Raw genomic sequence first — 19184 nt, 5'->3', positions numbered from 1 at the left:
AGCTGAGGGTAAGGCTTATCCTCCCGAAAAAAGTTCTCAGGTTTCAGTATTAGCAACAGGGGTGGGGAAAAATAGGAACAGAGCAAGAGCTAAATATCAACTCAGAAAAGTACTTCTGAGTACTGTTAAATTTCATCCATGACACCATATTGTCTACATGTCATGTAATTCCTCTGAAGAGAGGTATTAAAAACAAATGAATCCACTTGGGAAGATGACAATTCAAATTACTAGAAGCTTCTCATGTTAAACCAAGGTTCACCCTGAGTTTGGTTCTCAGAAAGAGCAAGGGGTCTATCTGCTTTATAAATCTTCACTAACCAAAGGCTATTTTATTCACCAGTTAAAAGCACTCATTAAAATGGATTTCCAGTTCATCAACCACGACAAGGTAATAGGCTCATGATGGGGGGCATGAAGCAGATGTTTGCTTAGCAACTATGTTTATCAAAATTCCACCACCAAAAAAAAAAAAAAAAAAAAAAAAAATTCCACCAATCTTATCTAATGCCCAAGATTTCTGCCTGAGGAGAAATTCTCTGACTTCTTTCTACTGTAAAAGATTACGGGAGAGCATGACCAACAGGCTTGCCGTACTGGGGAGTGTACTTTTTTTCCTCAGTGACCCCGCCATTCCAGCTGACATGAAACTTAACCTCCTTGCTTCAGTGTTTTTAAGTAACCATTACCATTCTCTTTACACCAAGAAACCCAAAGACAAGACTCAAGTCCCTGTGTTTTGACCTGTGATATATATTTACTGTCACCACGATTTTCCTGTTTTCATTTTTAAGACCAAAGGACAAATGGAGCATGGGGACATTTGATGAAAAGAAACCATCAATCTTCTGACTTGCTTTTTTCTTTTTCTTCCAGCAGGTTAACCATCCATGAATTGTTGCCGGACATCACCAAGCCATTCTTGGGTTTTTCCCACAGTAAACCTCTGCTGCTTTGGATTCTTCTCAATGATGAAACCATCAGAGCCATTTGTCATACCTTATTTAGCAGGACCAGATAAAAATATAAGCCTCAGCGCGGTAAGTTTAGTAACATGCTTATCTTAGATTTATATCTTGTTAGAACAATGTCTAAAGCCTTGGGTAAGAGCAAAGTATCAGCACTCCTTACAGTCTCAAATGTGAAAAATAGGCCTTAATGATTTCTATTTGTCATGTAAAAATATAAAACTTCGCCACCACAAAAATGTGGTGGCTTCAAAACAATCTGTCAGCTGTACAAAAGCAATACTCCAGGATGTCACTGCTAATTATCATGAACCTAAAATAAAGCCATGCCTACTTATAACTACAAACCTTAGAGGATAGTATAAGATTTGGGGGGAAAAAGTTAGGAAAAAGTATATGCAAAAAAATCCTCTGAAGCTTTTTTTTTTTTTCTCTTTATGTACCGATATTAAGGCTGTTGTTAGCTTTCAGTTAGGTCAGAGGATCTAATCCTAAGGAGCCTATGAGTCAGTGGTTCTCAAAGTGGGGTCCTCAGACCAGTGCAAGAGCATCATTTGGAAACTTGTTAGAAATGTCCATATATAGGCCCTGCCCTGGAACTACTGAGTCTGAAAATCTGGTTGTTTTAACACACCCTCCAGGTGAATCTGACACATGCTAACATTTGAGAACCATCACTTTAGTCACTGAGCAATAATAAGATCACACAATTCGATTTATCTAGGGGAAAAAATGTCACACCCATTTTACGGGCTGGTTATTCAGCAAATGCGGCATCACAGTTGTATCTCCCATGGCCTTCCTCTCCCAGAAACCATCCTCATGTTCCACCCTAACTAAGGAAATTCTGACCTCTAAACCAATCCACCACTTTCCCAATTAAAAAAAAAAAAAAAAAAAGCACATGCCAATCTTGAATGCCAGTAGGTGCAAAGAGGTTTGGCTGGGAGATAGCTCAGGGCTGGATTTATACTCCAGAGCCAGTCACAAAAAACAGATCTTGAAGGTAGCTTTTGCTGGGTTAGTGACTACACCTAAATGTCAAGAAGATCCAGAATAAAGTTCTACCAAACTCTAAGAACATTTAGGTAAAAGGTGACCTGAAAACTCAAGGAGTAAGGGCACAGAGTAGGTCAAAATGAAGGACACTCTCAGGCTTAGTAAACTGGTGGGTTTATGTCAGTGATCTGAGACCCTGGGATTTGAGAGGGTCAGCGAGACCCTGAAAGAACAGAGATTTAAGAGGGCCCACCCCAGCCTTCTTTACATGATCTTCCATCCACTATAGATCTCGCTTACAGAAGCGAAAATAATTATGTATTATTGGTGGACTCAGATGATTTGCTGATACCACCAGTGTTTCCTGGAAAACCATGACCAAAGCTGATTTAAACCAGAGACATACTAAGGGGTTTCTCATGGCTCCTCCAAAGCAGCCCAAGAAAAAAAAGGCCATGAATGCAGAAGAACTGAAGACAGACTAGTGTTCCCTCTTCTGATATTCAGTCTGGAACTGGTCATTTGGCCTATGTGTTTCTGGTCACCCAGATGATCTCTAGATAGCTGCACGTTTTACATACTGATGTGAATCAAAGGTAAATATGGTCAGGTTCAACCAGTACTGAAACATTCTTGTTAACCTTATTGAAGAAGGGTAAACTATTTTAAAAGGACAGGCAACAGCAAGCGAGCAGCCCTACACGGCCCTGGGAAAGCTGGTAAGGCTAACATATGCATTATGGCCTCTTTCCCAGCCTCAGTGGCTTATGTAGATCACATTCCATTTTAAAAAATGAAAGAAGCAGGGATGCCTGGGTGGTTCAGTGGTTGAGCATCTGCCTTTGGCTCAGGATGTCATCCTGGAGTCCTGGGATCGAGTCCTGTGTCAGGTTCCCTGCCGGGAGCCTGCTTCTCCCTTTGCCTATGTCTCTGCCTCTCTCTCTCTCTCTCTCTCTCTCTCATAAATAAATTTTAAAAATATTTAAATAAAAAATGAAAGAACCAGATAACTAAGAATAATAACTGCTCTTTCTTTATATCTGGAGGAAGGAACCCACATGTTAGGAAGATCTATGATTTTTGCACTTTGTTTCCTTGAATTTCAGCTCCCATAGCTTTCCACCATATTGTCAGAAACTCATGTGAAGTATCAAATTGATGTGGGGCCAAACGATATGTCCTAGGATGGATACATGTCATCTGGATAATATATATACCTGTGAGATCTATGGTGTGTTTCACTGCTGGTGCTTTTGTCCTCACACCCTCCCCATTTACTCTTACAGATCACAAATGAGATCTTTCCAATTTGGACATACTCTTATCTGGTGCTGCTGCTCCCCGTGTTCATCCTCACCGACTACGTTCGCTACAAACCAGTCATTATCCTGCAAGGGATCAGCTTCATCATCACCTGGTTGTTGCTTGTATTTGGTCAAGGATTAAGAGCCATGCAGGTGCTAGAGTTCTTCTATGGGATGGTCTCTGCCACCGAGGTGGCCTACTATGCCTACATTTATAGCGTGGTCAGCCCGGAGCACTATCAGAAAGTGAGTGGCTACTGCAGGAGCATCACACTTGTGGCCTACACAGCGGCCTCGGTGCTGGCCCAGCTCCTGGTGTCCCTGGCCAACGTATCGTACTTTTACCTCAATGTCATATCCTTGGCCTCTGTCTGTGTGGCCTTTCTTTTCTCACTTTTCCTACCAATGCCTAAGAAGAGCATGTTTTTTCATGCAAAACCCAGCAAAGAAACTCCTCCAAAGCCACCAGGAAAAGATGCTTTCTTAGAGGAACCGCAAACGGATCACAAACCAGTCTACCAAGAAATATTCACCCTTTCAAGGAACCAAGATGATGGTCCATTGAGCACTCCAAAGCCAGGAAATGTAACTTTGAGAGTTTTTGTGCAGTGGTTCCAAGATCTGAAGGGTTGTTACTCCTCAAAGCATCTTTTTTACTGGTCCCTGTGGTGGGCCTTCTCCACAGCAGGTTTTAACCAGGTTTTGAACTATGTCCAAATCCTGTGGGATTACAAGGCACCATCCCAAAGTTCTACAATCTATAATGGAGCAGTAGAAGCCCTGGCAACCTTTGGAGGTCGGTATACCAGACTATCTTTTCGATGTGCAGGAGAGATAGTCTTCCAAATCATAGTCTTAGGTCGATTGGTTGTAGTGATTTCAACACTGAATACCAAAAAAGAAAAGAATTTTTGCCACAAAATTTAAAAGAGGGAATGAACATAAGGGAAGATTGACATAGCTATCCATGGAAGATAAAGTTTTACCAATCCATATAAACAGGGACTGCAAATTTGTGTCCCATTGGCTGAACCTGGTTTGGCCATAAAGAGTTGAATGCTTTAAGGTTAAGCTATCTCATCACTTTCCTCTCTAACTGCTCTGTAACTCTGGTCTTTAGAAACTACAGTTTGCAAACCATTAATAGAAGTGGCAAACAATGGCTCATGCCCACCAGAGCTAAAAGTTTACATTTTTAAGAGGTTGTAAGAGAAAAAATAATATATGACAAGGGTTGTAAAAATAACAAATCCAGGCAAGCAACCAAATAAAAACAAAGAAGGCTATGGGATCCACATGCCTAAAATATTTACTACCCAGCCCTTTATAGAGTAAAGATCTTGAAATCAATGTAGTGGATTTCTGACCAGCATTTTTAAATCAAAGAACAGAACAGGGACACCTGGGTGGCTCAGTGGTTTAGCACCTGCCTTCCGCCCAGGGTGTGATCCTGGAATCCTGGGATCAAGTCCCATATCAGGCTCCCTCATGGAGCCTGCTTCTCCCTCTGCCTGTGTCTCTGCCTCTCTCTCTTTCTGTGTCATAAACAAATAAAATCTTTTTTAAAATGTGGCTTTAAAAAAAGAACAGAATAGAAAATTTAGAATAGAATACATTGTGGCTTATAAGGATAAGTTCTATTTTGTGAAAATTCTGTTTACATACTCATATGTATGTACTAGTGGACATATAAAATATATTCCTTTTTCAGACTGTGGCCAAAGATATTTGAAATCTATTCTAGGAGCTACTTTATCATTTCAAAGTTCCCATTGAGACAACTTAAATAATATATTTATATCTCTCCTTAACTCTACATGTAGGGATTTGGCAAAGCTTGCTGTCTTCTGATTAAGATTATTTCCCGGACTCAGCTTCCTCATTCCTTACCATATCCAGATATTTGTTAGAATAATAGTGACTCCAGACTGGATTCTTACAATCTTCCATCCCATCTCTTCTATACAGCGAGGTTATTGTATTATCTTGTATAATTTTCTCTCTGCCCTTTCCTACATTATATACTTTCATTCATTTGTCATCAGTATGAACCAGTAAGAACTGTGACCCTCCACGGTAGCCACTAACAAATAGTAATCCTTGCCTGTGGAGAAAATGGCTGTAAAAGACAAAGTGTAATAGAAAAGGAGAAAGGCAGGTGGGGGGCGGGAGGTGATATGGTGGGTGAGACAGGCCCTCCAAGAGGATATGTATGTTCCTGAGCATTTACTGCTTCCTCTTGAGCTGACTGGTAAGCGTCTGCTTCAACCTTATTTACCTATAGGCGGATTTCTGATATTGCATTTTGACCAAGAGGATGAGGCAGTGAGACTGAGTGACTTTGAGTAGGTCTCTGGGGGAAGGAGGTTTTCTAGCTTCTGCTACAGGCTTCACCCTTCAACCTTGTCCTAGGCTTTCTACTTTCCAAAAACTTCCCTCCTGGTTGAGAAGCTATAGTGGTTTGGGGCTTCCTAGATTCTTGTCCCTGCATGCTTCATTTCCCCCAGAACATAGTTTGTGAAGTTTGAAATTCTTTTCCAAAGAGAGTGAGGTGAAGAGAAGGAGGGACGATGGGCTGACACAGAGTTAATGCTCTAAAGTCCAAAGGGTAGAGCCCAGAGCTAGCTTTGAAGTGAGCCCAACAATGCACATGGATTTTCCTGACATAACAAAGCTTTCACATCAAATAAGACTTTGAAGATAATATTTTTGAAGTTGGGGTGTTCCACACCCACATATTTGTTGAACATTTCAGGGTCCATTGTTGAGGTAATATTCTTCTGACTTCCCTTTCTAAAAATTCCATTTTGACTCCTAGAAACCTGTTCTAGGATTTATTTACCTTAAATCCACTTCCTCCCTAAGGACTTGCTCCTCAGGAAAGGGGAGAAAAAAAAATCCTCTCTTCAGATAATGTGCCCTTACTGAGGGCATCTGTAGAAAAGGTAAAAGGTTCATAAAATTAATTCTTTAAAAGCCTTCTAAATATAATATTTCTTTAGTCTCTTTGTGATAGGGAGGACCCTAATTAGTGTCAAATTTTTAGGCAGAACCAGGTGAAGAAGGACTGGTCTGCTGGCCTAAGCCTTCTTTCTTTAAGAAAGAAAGCTAAGGGTAGCAGGAAACCTGACAATTGATTGCTTCATTCACGGCACAATGTATACATCATAAAGCATGTCTACATAATGAGCATTATTAAATGAATTTGTCCTGGCATATGTCTTGTGACTACATATAGGGCTTGGGTCAATTTTCTCATCCTCAGCATTATTGACATTTTGGGCGGGAAAACTCTTTGTCCTGGGGCCTGTCATATGCATTGTAAGATGTCCCACAGCATCATTGGTCTCAACCCTCTAGATCCCCTTAGCATACTACCACCAACACCAACACTACCCCTGCCAAGTCATGGCAGCCAAAGTTGTCTTCAAATAGTGCCATCTGTCCCCTGAAGGGCAAAAATTCCCTTGGGAGAACCACTAGGTTATAGTTAGTTTAAATTTGAGTTGGGGTCAGCACTTTTACAATCCTTATCACACTATTAAAACTATAAATTGATAAATCCAATTTCTCCAGTAGGCTATATTATTTTCAAGAGCAAGGATCCAAAGTTGACCACCATATTTTCCCACAGAGAAGCTCAAAAGTGTTTGATGGGTGGGTAGGTGAAGGAATGAGTCAGCAAATAAAGAGGGGAATGATTAAACTAACAAATGAGGGGAAATTGTAAGGAGAGAATTCTTGAAAAAAGGTTTCGTATCTTTCAGGGATTTGAAGACATTTTCAAATCGATGTTATAGAGAAGATAGAGAAAACAGAGGTAAGGACAGAGAAAGAGAATCCCTCCTTGCTAGAGCATTCATAGCATGGGCACAGAGAAGGACATGGTAGCAAGGACTGGCATTCAATTTGAAGAACTTGATGCCTCACTTGGTCACCAAGTATTCACAAATGACCATTCCTTACACTGTGCTTTGTCTTGACTGAACTTGAGTCAGGCTCCTCTCCTTATTATAGACGCCTCACATTTTGCTTGCCCCAACTCTGAGTAAACACAACATAGTATGGAATGTGCCCCAGCCCCCCATCAGCTTCTCCGGAAAATTGACTGACCACAGCAGGACACTTTCCTGTCCGTTTCCACTGATCATTTCCCCTTGCTTGTCCAGCTTCCTCTCCAAAGATCTTGCTTATGTCTACTTGCCCTACAGAGAAGTGCCCTTACAAAAGAAAACCCTTTTTCTATTTGATTTCAAGATGCTTGCAGATTTTGGCAATCACAGCGTTCTCCCTATTGCAAGTCTTTCTTCTGAATAAAGCCTCTTCCTATCAAAGTCTGGTTTGGTTTTTGTTTGACATCAGATTTCTGAACCCGAGTTTTATCTCCTCAAAGGGAAGAAGAAAGAAAGAAAAATGGCCTCTATGGGGCCGTTCCAGTCTGTGATTTATGGAAACCCAAATTCAGCTGGTCTATTTCAAACTTTAAGAGAAAAAGATATGTACACTTCACAGAACTAGATCAAGTGATTTTCATTCAATCCAAGTTCACAATAAGTCAACATGTTTTACCATAGCCTGGAAATGCTTCAATGTCTATCCAATGTGAATTTTAACAAAATGGTGCCCTACTTTGTTACGTGTGGATGACAGGTTGTACTATACATCGGTTCCTTTCTTTCCAGGGGCTCTGGCTGCCTTCACAGCAGGCTGTGTGAAAGTCAACTGGGATCTCCTGGGAGAGCTGGCCCTGGCGATATTCTCAGCTGCAGATGCAGGTTCTCTATTTCTCATGCATTACACGACTAATATTTGGGTGTGCTATGCTGGTTTTTTGATCTTCAAGTCAAGTTACATGCTTCTCATAACAATAGCAGCATAAGTATTTATCATTTCTTGATCTAAATCTGAAGCAACGAGACAGATTTATTTATTCATTCTTCCAGTTCTTCTGAATAGCATTTGCAATGTTATATTTAATGTTTAAAATAAGACACAACAGAACTATATTCTTATTTTAACTGACTTTCTCTTGGGACTCGATTAGGGTTATTAACCCAGTAAAAATCATTCAAAGTTCTCACAACTAATAAACAATGATATACTCTGAGGTTTTGATTTTTAATGTTTTTATACTGTACTTATTTAATGGAGTAATTTTATTAATTTTTTCTTTTGTAGTCTTTTTTTAAACACTTAGCATGAGATCTATCCCTCTTAGCAGATTTTTAAGTAGGTATTACAAGATTCTTATCTCTAGGCATGATGTTGTACTTCAGACTGCTAGAACTTATTTATGTTGCATGACTGAAAGATACATATTTATACACATTAAGTAGCAACTTAATTTTCCCCTCTACTCAGCCCCTGGAAACCACCACTCTATTATTTGCTTCTATAAATTTGATTATTTTAGATACATCATATAAATGGAATCATGCAACATTTGTCCTCCTATTTAGTGTTCCCAAGATTCATCCATGTTGTTGCATATGGCAGGATTTCCTTCTTTTTAAAGGCTAATAGTCAATTGCATATATGTACTACATTTTCTTTATTAATTAATCCATCTATAGACATTTAGGTTGTTGTCATATCTTGGCTACTGTGAATAGCAGTATAACAAACATGGGGGTGCTCATATTTCTCCTAAGTTCTGGTTTCAACTATTTTGGATAAATACTCAGAAGTGTGAATTTCTGGATTGTATGGTCATCCTATTTTTATTTTTTTATTTTTTTTTAGATTTTATTTATTTATTCATGAGAGACACAGAGAGAGAGAGAGAGAGAGAGAGAGAGGCAGAGACACAGGCAGAGGGAGAAGCAGGCTCCTCGCAGGGAGACCGATGTGGGATTCAATCCTGGATCCTGGGTTCATGACCTGAGCCAAAGACAGATGCTCAACCACTGAGCTACCCAGGTGCCTGGTTGTCTTATTTTTAATTTGTTCAGGAACATCCATACTGTTGCCCATAGTGGCTGCACCATTTTATATTCCCACCAACAGCGTACCATTGTTCCAATTTCTCTGCTTTGGTTTTGTTTTATTTAATAACAAAATAAGATGTGATTGTATCTAATAGTGATTCAGTTTAGTTTTCACTCCCAATTTTCCCTACCTGCTTGAAAAATCACAGCACATCTGTTTCTTCAAATAGTTTCAGGGCAGTTGTAGAAGTGAAGCTGTTCTATAAAACTACATATAAAGATAATAAATGTTAAATCATACAGCAGTTTAAACATAGAGAATATTTTATCTCAATTAATTAAAAAAGAAAGAAAATGAGCTAAGAGAAGTGATGAATGCTGCCTAGAGAATATCTAAAAGGATTAGGTAGGTGTTACTCATCATTTCCTGTGTGGTAATATGTTTAATTTTAATTAGAAAGTGGATCATGGATAAAGCAAACATCTGAAAATATTTTTCCTCGACTTAACATTATCAGCTGCATAATTTTGGCATGCTCTTTGGATTTAAACTTTTCTTAGAGGCCTATGGAACACCATAAAATATATCAATATATGCATTATGAAGTCCCAGAAGAAGAGAACATAAAGAGGAAGAAAAAAAACACCTGTAAAGAAGCAATGGCCAAAAAGTTCCCAAATTTGATCAAAAGCATTAATTTAATTTATATATCCAAGAAACTCAAACATTCATTTAAATCATTAATTTACACATTAAAGAAACTCGCCTGTGAACTCCATGTAACTTACAATTGGGGTTAACTCCACAAGTTTGTTATTTCTTTACTATTTGTCCCAATTGTTCATTTGTCTTTATCCCTCTTTTGAAGTTAATTGAGCTTTCTTTTTGTTTGTTTGGGTTTTTTTGAGCTTTCTTTTTAATTCCATTTTTATTTCTTCTATTTGTTTTCCTTGGCTAAGTCTTTATGTTTTTAGTAGGATTAGGTTTTTAACCCATCAGTTTTTCTTAAATTAATATTATACTACTTTGTGTATAAATACTTTACATAATTCCATTTACTCCCTGTCCCTTGTACTGTTTTATAGATTTCACTTCAGTTTCTGTTATAAATGCTACAGTACATTATTATTCTATTTGCTTTAAACAGAAAATTATATTTTTAAAAATTAAGACAAGAAAAAAATAATTTGCTCATAGATTTGCCATTCCCAATAGTTTTCTTTCTTTTTTTTTCTTTTTTTTTCTTTTTTTTTTTTATAGATCCATGTTTCCTTTTACTGTTGATTCCCTTCAGCCTGAAAACTTCCTTTAACATTTCTTGTAGTGTGAACCTCCTGGTGAATAATTTCTCTCAAATTTTATTTGAAAATACATTTTATTGTCATTTAAGTATATTTTTGCTGATTGGAATTCTAAGTCAATAGTGGTGGGGGTTTTTTTCCATTCAGCATTTTAAAGATTTATTATTCCATTGTCTTCCAGCTTGCATTAAGGAGTTCATTGTCATTCTCATTGTTGTTCCACTAAATGTGATGAGAATTTTACTTTTGGCTACTTCTAGGATTTTCTGGTTTATTTGATTTTCGGCAATTTAACTATACTTATGTTTTCTTTATGGAATAGTATGATTTTTGGTTTATCCTGTTATTTTCTTATTGTTATTTCAGTCTTTTCTGATCTTCAGCATACTAACAAGGAGATCTCTACCTTCCCCCACTTTTATGTTAGAAATTATTCAAAATGTTTTGTTTTCTCTTAGCAATCTAACTCTCGATTAGGAAAAAGGACTCAAGCCAAACCTAAATTAGTTTGGTTTACTGCTCCATGGCTACATTTAGGAAGATGGAGAACTTGAAAATTAGTAAAAATAATTTTTCAGAGTTATTTGTACTGACCACAGCTTCCACACAGTGAAAAAGTAAAAGTATATTATTCTTGAATATTTCAGAACATATTGGCTCACAGCCATCTGCATTTCTATTGCATACCATGAAGCAAGTCAATATTGTTCTTCTAAAGAACCAAATAGGAAAATCTGGAAAAAAAATAGTAAGATTAACTGTCAGAATATAGATAGTTCAGGAAAACTCAATCAACCAAAATGTTTTGGTGTGTTAAGAAATTCTCAGAGTGATTTATCACAGATATGAGGAAGTAGAGGGTTAAGCCACATGAATAATAAGAATGCTGAGATTCTGGGAGGCCGTGAAGATGGAATTCATATGCTGATGGTCAAGCTTTTCCCAGACAATATGTACAGAACATTCTACATAAAGCTCAGTGATCGTCTTTCATCTAGTTTATCAATTCAGTCACATGATTGATCTTAGTGTCAGGATATACACTCATAGTGGGGCAAAGAAAAGAACTTGACCTCATAGATCTCTCAAATTTGGTGCTAAATGAAATTATCACTCCCATGTCCAGCTTCAGAATACTGATAGAATATCATCTGTAGGTGAATCCAGTCTCTGTAACTTCATTCACGTCTTTTTACTATTCTAACTTCTAAGAAAATTTTAAAATAAATTTAGTACATGTAGGATAAATGTATTTCTAATGTAAAGCGTTAGTGTTCAGATTTGGAAGAAATTCTATGATCAACCATCCATGGTTTCAACCATCATGTGATACAAGAAGTTCATATTAAAAAAATATGATTAGTCTATAAAAGAAGATATTTTTCTACTTCTTTTTCATGATAAAAACTGATAAATTTAATTAAATATTAGTCAAAGCAGTTGTCTGGGTTCAGTTACGTATTCCCTGTTGAAGTGTAAGCTCTGTGAGGGGAAAAATCATGCTTATTCATTGGTATGCCCCGATACTTATCCTTGCTTCATGATAAACATTTGGTTAGCATTTCTTGAAAAAAAAAAAAAAGCAATGAACAAATACAATAATACAACATAAAGAATAGTAACTTTGAGCTATTGATCTTTTTAATTTAACCATTCTATTTTTATATTGGCACAAAATAATGTGTTTTTTAATGCTTTATAAATTGTTCCTATTACTTTCCTTTGAGTTATAGGGTAAATTGGTAAACACCAATCCCATAATGTCATGATACATGGAACGTAAATGATCAAATAAAATTTCAAATTGGTTCAATCTTTAAATTACAGACTATCCCAGAGGCTCATGTGTATTGAATGCTAAAAAATGCCTAACAGAAGAACATGAATATAATTCTCTTTCCAAGAGTATATTAGCCCTGAGCAGTGTACTCTGCATCATAGTTTTATGACTCAGGAAGAGCTTTGAAATAAAATTTTAGACAGTATGATTCCTTGTCATTTCAGTTACCTGGAGAAATACTTTTTGGGCTTAGACTGAAAAATCTTAGGATTCAATGCCACCCTCAGCCTGACGTCAGCATTATGACTCCATATGAACCCCCCACATATAAAGGTCTTATCCAAAACCAAGTAATTGCTGATGCATTGTTTAAGCATCTGTACTGATTAAATCAAGATTCCAATCTGAAATAATTTGCATACTGAAAGGGAATCTGCCGTTTGATGTAATCTAGGTTTTAAGAGCATCTATGTAGTGTAATATTTTTTTCCAGAGGAAAAAATTGTTAGCTGAGCAAGGAACCCCTGAAATTATAAGGCCCATTTGGACCACGTGTTATATTCACTTTGTGGAATCTAGGGTTATTTATAGGTTTTGTTATGTTTAGTTGGTAATTTTTTCACTGAAATAATACATTTTCATTGAATCACATGATTTTTAAATGCTTATATTTGTCTTTTAATATGATGATTTGGGGAAGGGATGTTAAAACCCATAGTTAAAACTTTCCATTTGCTTCTGTATTTTTTAAAATTTTATTTATTTATTTAGTTACTTATTTATTTAGTTATTTATTTACTTGAGAGACTATAGAGAGAGAGCATGAGTAGTGTGGGAAGACAGGGGGAGAGGGAGAAGTAGACTCCCCACTGAGCAGGGGACCCCACACAGGGCTGGATCCAAGGACCCTGGGCCGAAGGCAGATGCTTCACTGACTGAGCCACCCAGGTGCCTCTGTTTTCTTATTTTTGAATAAATTCGAGTCATAAGTATTTTAGCTGAATTAGATGGAAGAATTCAAATGTATGTATGTCAGTCTTGCCTGACTAAATTTTAAAAACCAACCAATTCAAAATGAACTAATTGCCAGATTGACTTGACTGTGAAAGAAAATAATTTGTGTGTTTTCTAGAAAAAAAAATTTACCTATTAGACTCTGAAACTTCTAATGTAGACAGTCAACGATGCGGTGAACAGCCTACAAATAAGTAAAAACTCATCAGATTGACTTTTGATTTATTCATTGATATGTCTAGGTTAAAAAGTGACTCCTACACCATATCCACGTCCGATAATGTTCAGTGTTCCCTTATTGCAGAACATTTGGAATATTTGGTTTAATTTTAGAAAAGGTTAATTAGTTTTAAATTCTCATAATATATCACATCTCATGGAATGTTAAAATATAACACTTCACTATGCCACTTACCCTTGTTCCTTTTTCTCTGCTGGAAGAGCTTTTTAGCAGGAGACTGCCAACAGAGGCCTGGGCTTCCTGAGGGGAGCCAAATCTTGGGAACAACACAATTCCCTTCTCTGTATTTAAAAGCTTACCTATGAGGGTGCCTGGGTGGTTCAGTGGGTTAAGCGTCTGCCTTCAGCTCGAGTCATGATCCCAGGGTCCTGGATCCTGGAATCGAGTCCTGTGTAGGGTTCCCTGGTGAGCAAGGATATGTGTCTCCCTCTCCCTCTGCCACCCCCTCCCTTGCTCATATGTTCTCTCTCTGCTTTCTCTCTCTCTCTCTCTCTCTCTCTCTCTCAAATGAATAAAGAATCTTTAAAAAAATAAAATAAAAACCCACATAGTGTGCTTTCAAAACTCTTTCCATTTGTACACTGTTAGATTTCAGATTGCTGTTAATCTCAGCGTGGAACGCTATGCCCTGGTGTTCGGAATCAACACCTTCATTGCCCTGGTGATCCAGACTGTCATTACTGTAGCTGTGGTTGACAACCAGGGACTGGGGCTTCCGGTCAGCATACAGGTAAGTGCATACCTCTGTGTCTTCATTGACACAGAGGCATATTTTGAAAACTACACACACACACACACACACACACACACACACATATTATTAGACATAGTAATTGGACTTGCTGAGATATAATTCTCATACAATAAATTGACATATAAATAAATTTATATACAGTTCTATTAATTTGGGGGGAAAAAGCTATGTAGCCACCACCACATGAAAATCAAATACAACGCCTTCACCCAGACAGTGCCCCTTTGCCATTAGCTGCCTTTCTCCACAGTACCCCCCAGCAACCCACACATTGGTTTTCTATCCCTAAAGCTTTTTCATTTTAGAAAGTCATATAAATGAAATTATAGAACCAATAGCCTTTTGTTTCTGCCTTGTCTTCATTTAGCATGGTGTCTTCAATGGAATAATTTTATAATTTTTATAAATTTATTTTATAAATAATATATAAATTTACATAATTTATATATTTATATAATTTATAATTTTTTATAAAATTTTATAATTTTATATAAATATGATGTAGTTCAGATACATTCTATTTTTTAGGAAACTTTTTCATTAAACAGGTGACCTTTTCATTAAGCAGGTGAAAGAATGAAAGCACTACCTAAAATAGACCCAAAAAGTCATTCCAGCTGAAGTGGCTCTCGTTACCCAAAGCTCCACAGGTTTTTCTTGCCATAGCTAAAATTCAACCTTATTAATGCTTAGCTCACAAATTTCATAAGCCTACTCAATCTCATGGACAAAATGTTCAATCTTACAAGTCCCTACACATATCTAATGCAAATGTTTAGAATATTGAAACGTCTTCTTTAAAAACAAAAAGAGACGGGGGGTGGGAGTGAATGGGTGACGGGCACTGGGTGTTATTCTGTATGTTAGTAAATTGAACACCAATAAAAAAAAATAAAAAAAAAAATAAAAACTAAAAAAAAAAATAAAATAAAATAAAATAAAATAAATAAATAAATAAAAACAAAAAGAGAAAAAAAATTATTTCAGGAAACACAATTGAATGAGTAACACCAGGATATTTAAGAAATCTATTTAAATCTCACAGTAGTTCAGTAGAAGGAAAGAGATCTTCATTGAGTAAATATTAAAATTAAGATTACTATAGACTCAATTCTTTTTGAGAACATAAAAGGATCAATTGTTACTTTCTAAAATAAAATTTAAACTCCTGGTTTATTATCTAGCTTGAAATTTGCTCTCCAGCTTTTTAGAAATCACTAGGTGTATGATGTGATGTGATCAAGAGAGCACAAGCTTGAAATCAACAAAGTATGTATTTGAATCTTGATTTTTTATTATTGATTTCTTAAGAATTTTTTTATTTGGGAACATTTCAAATATATCTTAAAAACAGAAAGAATAGTGGCATGATGTCCCAGGCATCCATCACTCAAATTTATGGCCAATCTTATTTTACTTGTACCTGCCACCCACTTGCTCATCCTTCCCCGAGAGATGTAGTTTTTTTTTAATGTCTCAGTTTTCTCTTCAGTAACATGGAGAATATAATACCTACTTCATGAGGTCTTATACAGATTAGATGCTTGCCTGTAAAATGCACCATTTCTGGCCTGTAGTGTACTCAATACATGGTGCATTTTTCTTTAGTGGGAAAATCAATACACTTTGATCTTTCTGGGCAATTCACACAAACATCCAAAGCAGAAGGTGAAAATTAAATTTGGCAGAAAAAGTCGAGCTTCACCTTTGTTTCCCCTGATAATTCAAGATTTTCAAATTGTTTTATCTTCTCAACCAAGGCATGTCTAGATTCAGGGCATTCCTCTAAAATCTTTCTTTGTCTTTCTACCTACCTCCTCTTATCATCTCTGCCAATATCCTTAATGCTAGAACAATTTTCATTGAGATTCTTCTATGTATGTTATTTAATGTAAAATTCAACTCCTAAATAAAGGACTAGTTTACCCAAGGGTCAGAGCAGGGTAAGCACAAAATATGCAGTCCAAAGGCATAACAGAAGACAAATCCTATTTCTATAAAACATTTCCCAGATAAAAAAGTATTACTGTAGATTTCTGGTTTTGAAAAGCAGGCTTCTTGGGGTGCCTGGGTGGCTCAGAGGTTGAGCATCTGCCTTCAGCTCAGGCCATGATCCCGGGATCCGGAATCAAGTCCTTCATCGGCTCCTTGCAGGAAGCCGGCTTCTCCCTCTGCCTGTGACTCTGCCTCTCTCTCTGTGTCTCTCATGAATAAATAAATAAAATATTAAAAAAAGAAGAAAAGCAGCCTTCTTAAAGTTGATTTGGAGTAGGAATCTAATTAAATGCACATGAATTAAACTTCAAGAGATCCAAGAGTATAGAGGTATATTGATTAATGATTCCCAAATCTCAACCATAAATATTCATTTATCATTGATTATGCACTTGTTCATGAGCTTTTCAATATAATTTCAAGGGCCATTTTAAAATATTGGAATCTAAGAAACATAAACTACAACCTAAGTCAGCATTTTTGTAGGACATCGAGATTAAGTGGAAAGAAATCTGCTTTGAGACATCCTGAACTAATTCATCCATTTTCTCATTACTTCTCAACCTGTTGTCACAACACAGGTTTTTTTATATATTTTTCAATTTAAAAGACCATAGAGATTTTAAAAAGAGGCTCCATATACATCTTTGAATATTACTGAAAGTCTAGGGGGAAAAGACCCATGAGAAAAGCTAAAAAAAAAAAATCTTTTTTACCTCATCTAGAAAAAAAGCTAAGGAGTAATTTAGCTAGTCATATAAGAAGCAATAACTTGAAAGTGTATCTTTAGTGAAAGCAGATGAACATACTGTTGTATACTGATGATATAAAATAATTTTCTGGAGGAATTTTGCTTTTTAAAAAAAATAGGTGAAATTCATAGTTGTAAATATGAGGGACTTTTAGAGAGAGTGGGTGAATAATCACACAATTCAAAAAAGGTTATTTTTTTTTAAATAATCCTTTTGTGGGGTGCCTGGGTGGCTCAGTTGGTTAAATGTCCAACTCTTGGTTTTAGCTCAGGCCACAATCTCAGGGTCTTGAGGTCGACCCCCACATTGGACTCTGTGCTCACTGGGGAGTCTGCTGGAAATTATATCTGTCTACCTCTCCCTCTGCTCCTCTCCCTGCATTCACTTGGGCTCTCTCTCTCTCATTAATTAATTAATTAAATCTTTAAAAATAATCCCTTTATTAGATAAAAAAATGTAATAACAAGTTTCACACTAAAATGCCCAACTATTCACAAGTTGGTTACCTGTTATATCCCTCCAACCCTCTCACTGTCTGCCTGGTTCCACCCCTCAATTTGCAGAGATACCCCTTGGAAGGAGGAACACCTTGGTAACCATAGATTTCTTATTGATTGAGGGAGTTGACATTCATTCACCTCCCATTCGTGAATCTCATTACTTTCACCCACCTCCTCCCTGGAGGGTCTTGAAGCTTAAGATAGGAAAAGCAACTGTTGATACCGTCAGGGAGGAAAAATACTGTTTCCTCTCACCCTATTTGGCTCTGAGCTGAGTCTCTGTAACAAAGACAAATTAACAATAGCACACAAATGTATTTGATACAAGTTTTATGTAACACAGGAACCTTCATAAGGAAATGAAGACCTGAAGAAATAGTCAAACCTGAGTGTTTTTATGCTAGATTTGATAAAGAGTGGAAAGTCGTGAGAAAAAAAATATGATAGAACAAAAGGGAAATGAGCTAAGAATAGTAAATTGGGGAAACTTCACATGGCCTGTTCATTCAGATTCCTCTCTGCGTCCCTTTATCTTTGGAGATAAGGTTGTTCTTTCCTCTGGGTATAGACACTAGGGTCTTATGACTTGCTCCAAGGGAAGGTCTGGAAGTCCTTCCTGCACCTGCCATGTCTCAAATTCCTTTAGTTAAAAAATATTCACCATGCCAAAGTGTCATATTTGGGGGTAGATTGTCCTGAATGCCATCACCAGCAAGTCAAACAAGGACACATGAAAAAGAAAAGAGAAAGGCCATTGGTGTAAAGTGACCCCTCGATGTCATGAAAACCACAGCTGCTGCCCTGCTCTGTCTTTCATGTCCTCATTGAGAAATGCAAAATGATCCTCCCCAGCTCTCTTGGCAGGAAGCCACTGCACTCAGCCACTTTGGGACCAGATGGACCCCTGATTACACACTCCATTAGATTATCTAGCTAGGATAACTGGTACTTTCGTTTGCCTTAAATTAAATAAAAATTAGAATCATGAAAATGGATTTTTAGTTTTAACCCCAAAGGGCTTCATAAGAGAAGGGGCACTCTAAACAGAAAGATTACTTCACAAAAAGTAGAACAGTGATGCTATTATTTTAAGTGCATGAAATGGGGATTTGTTCAGATTTCAGGCAGCCTCCCATACATCAAATCTGAAATTTCTCAGATGTGTTTGAAGCGTGGACTATTTGCCAGTCCAGATAGCTTAGATGAGTGTTTTCAGTTCACATTCATTAACTCAAGCATGGGAGATGTGTGATCTGTTGGATTTTGGTCCTACGATTTCATCAACTATTTTGGAATCTTAAAGAATAGCTTAACGGGGGTGGGGGCAGATTTTCATTATCAAACAAAATAACTACTTATTAGGATTTTCAGTGAGTTTGGGTCCTGACCCTCAGATATTGTCTTGTTTTCTCACTTGCCTATTCTAGCGGAAATGGTCCGGAGGCAAGTACCTTCAGAGGAATGTGGTTGAGGGATTGCATTTGAAGGAGAAGAAGGGCAGGTGTCCACATTCAAACCCAAGTTTTGCACTGAGGGAAGCACTTGACAGGATGAGCACTGGGTGTTATACTCTATGTTGGCAAATCGAACTCTAATAAAAAAAAATATATAAAAGAAACCCCAAGTTTGAAGTCAACAAGGGTTTTAA

General features: G+C 37.1%; 1 protein-coding gene and 1 long non-coding RNA gene across 2 annotated transcripts in view; one reads left to right on the top strand and one right to left on the bottom strand.

The window, feature by feature from the left end:
- LOC112669833 (thiamine transporter 2-like) overlaps window positions 1–19184 on the top strand; it is a 77088-nt gene that overhangs the window by 17948 nt on the left and 39956 nt on the right. The window contains exons 4-7 of the mRNA XM_049101400.1: window positions 877–1040; window positions 3254–4067; window positions 7954–8148; window positions 14126–14265. Coding sequence (XP_048957357.1) covers window positions 891–1040; window positions 3254–4067; window positions 7954–8148; window positions 14126–14265 — 1299 coding nt within the window. The 5' untranslated portion in view covers window positions 877–890. The remainder of the gene's footprint in view (window positions 1–876; window positions 1041–3253; window positions 4068–7953; window positions 8149–14125; window positions 14266–19184) is intronic.
- LOC125753671 (uncharacterized) lies at window positions 751–13957 on the bottom strand. The gene is made up of 3 exons (XR_007406026.1): window positions 13835–13957; window positions 9390–9466; window positions 751–999 (listed from the first exon to the last, which is right to left on the bottom strand). It is a non-coding gene; the product is annotated as an uncharacterized LOC125753671 (long non-coding RNA).

This window comes from Canis lupus, chromosome 25 (genome assembly GCF_003254725.2).
Source record: "Canis lupus dingo isolate Sandy chromosome 25, ASM325472v2, whole genome shotgun sequence".
Classification (NCBI taxonomy): domain Eukaryota; kingdom Metazoa; phylum Chordata; class Mammalia; order Carnivora; family Canidae; genus Canis; species Canis lupus.
Note: the sequence above shows the minus strand (reverse complement) of the source record. Positions and strands in the feature narration are given on the sequence as shown.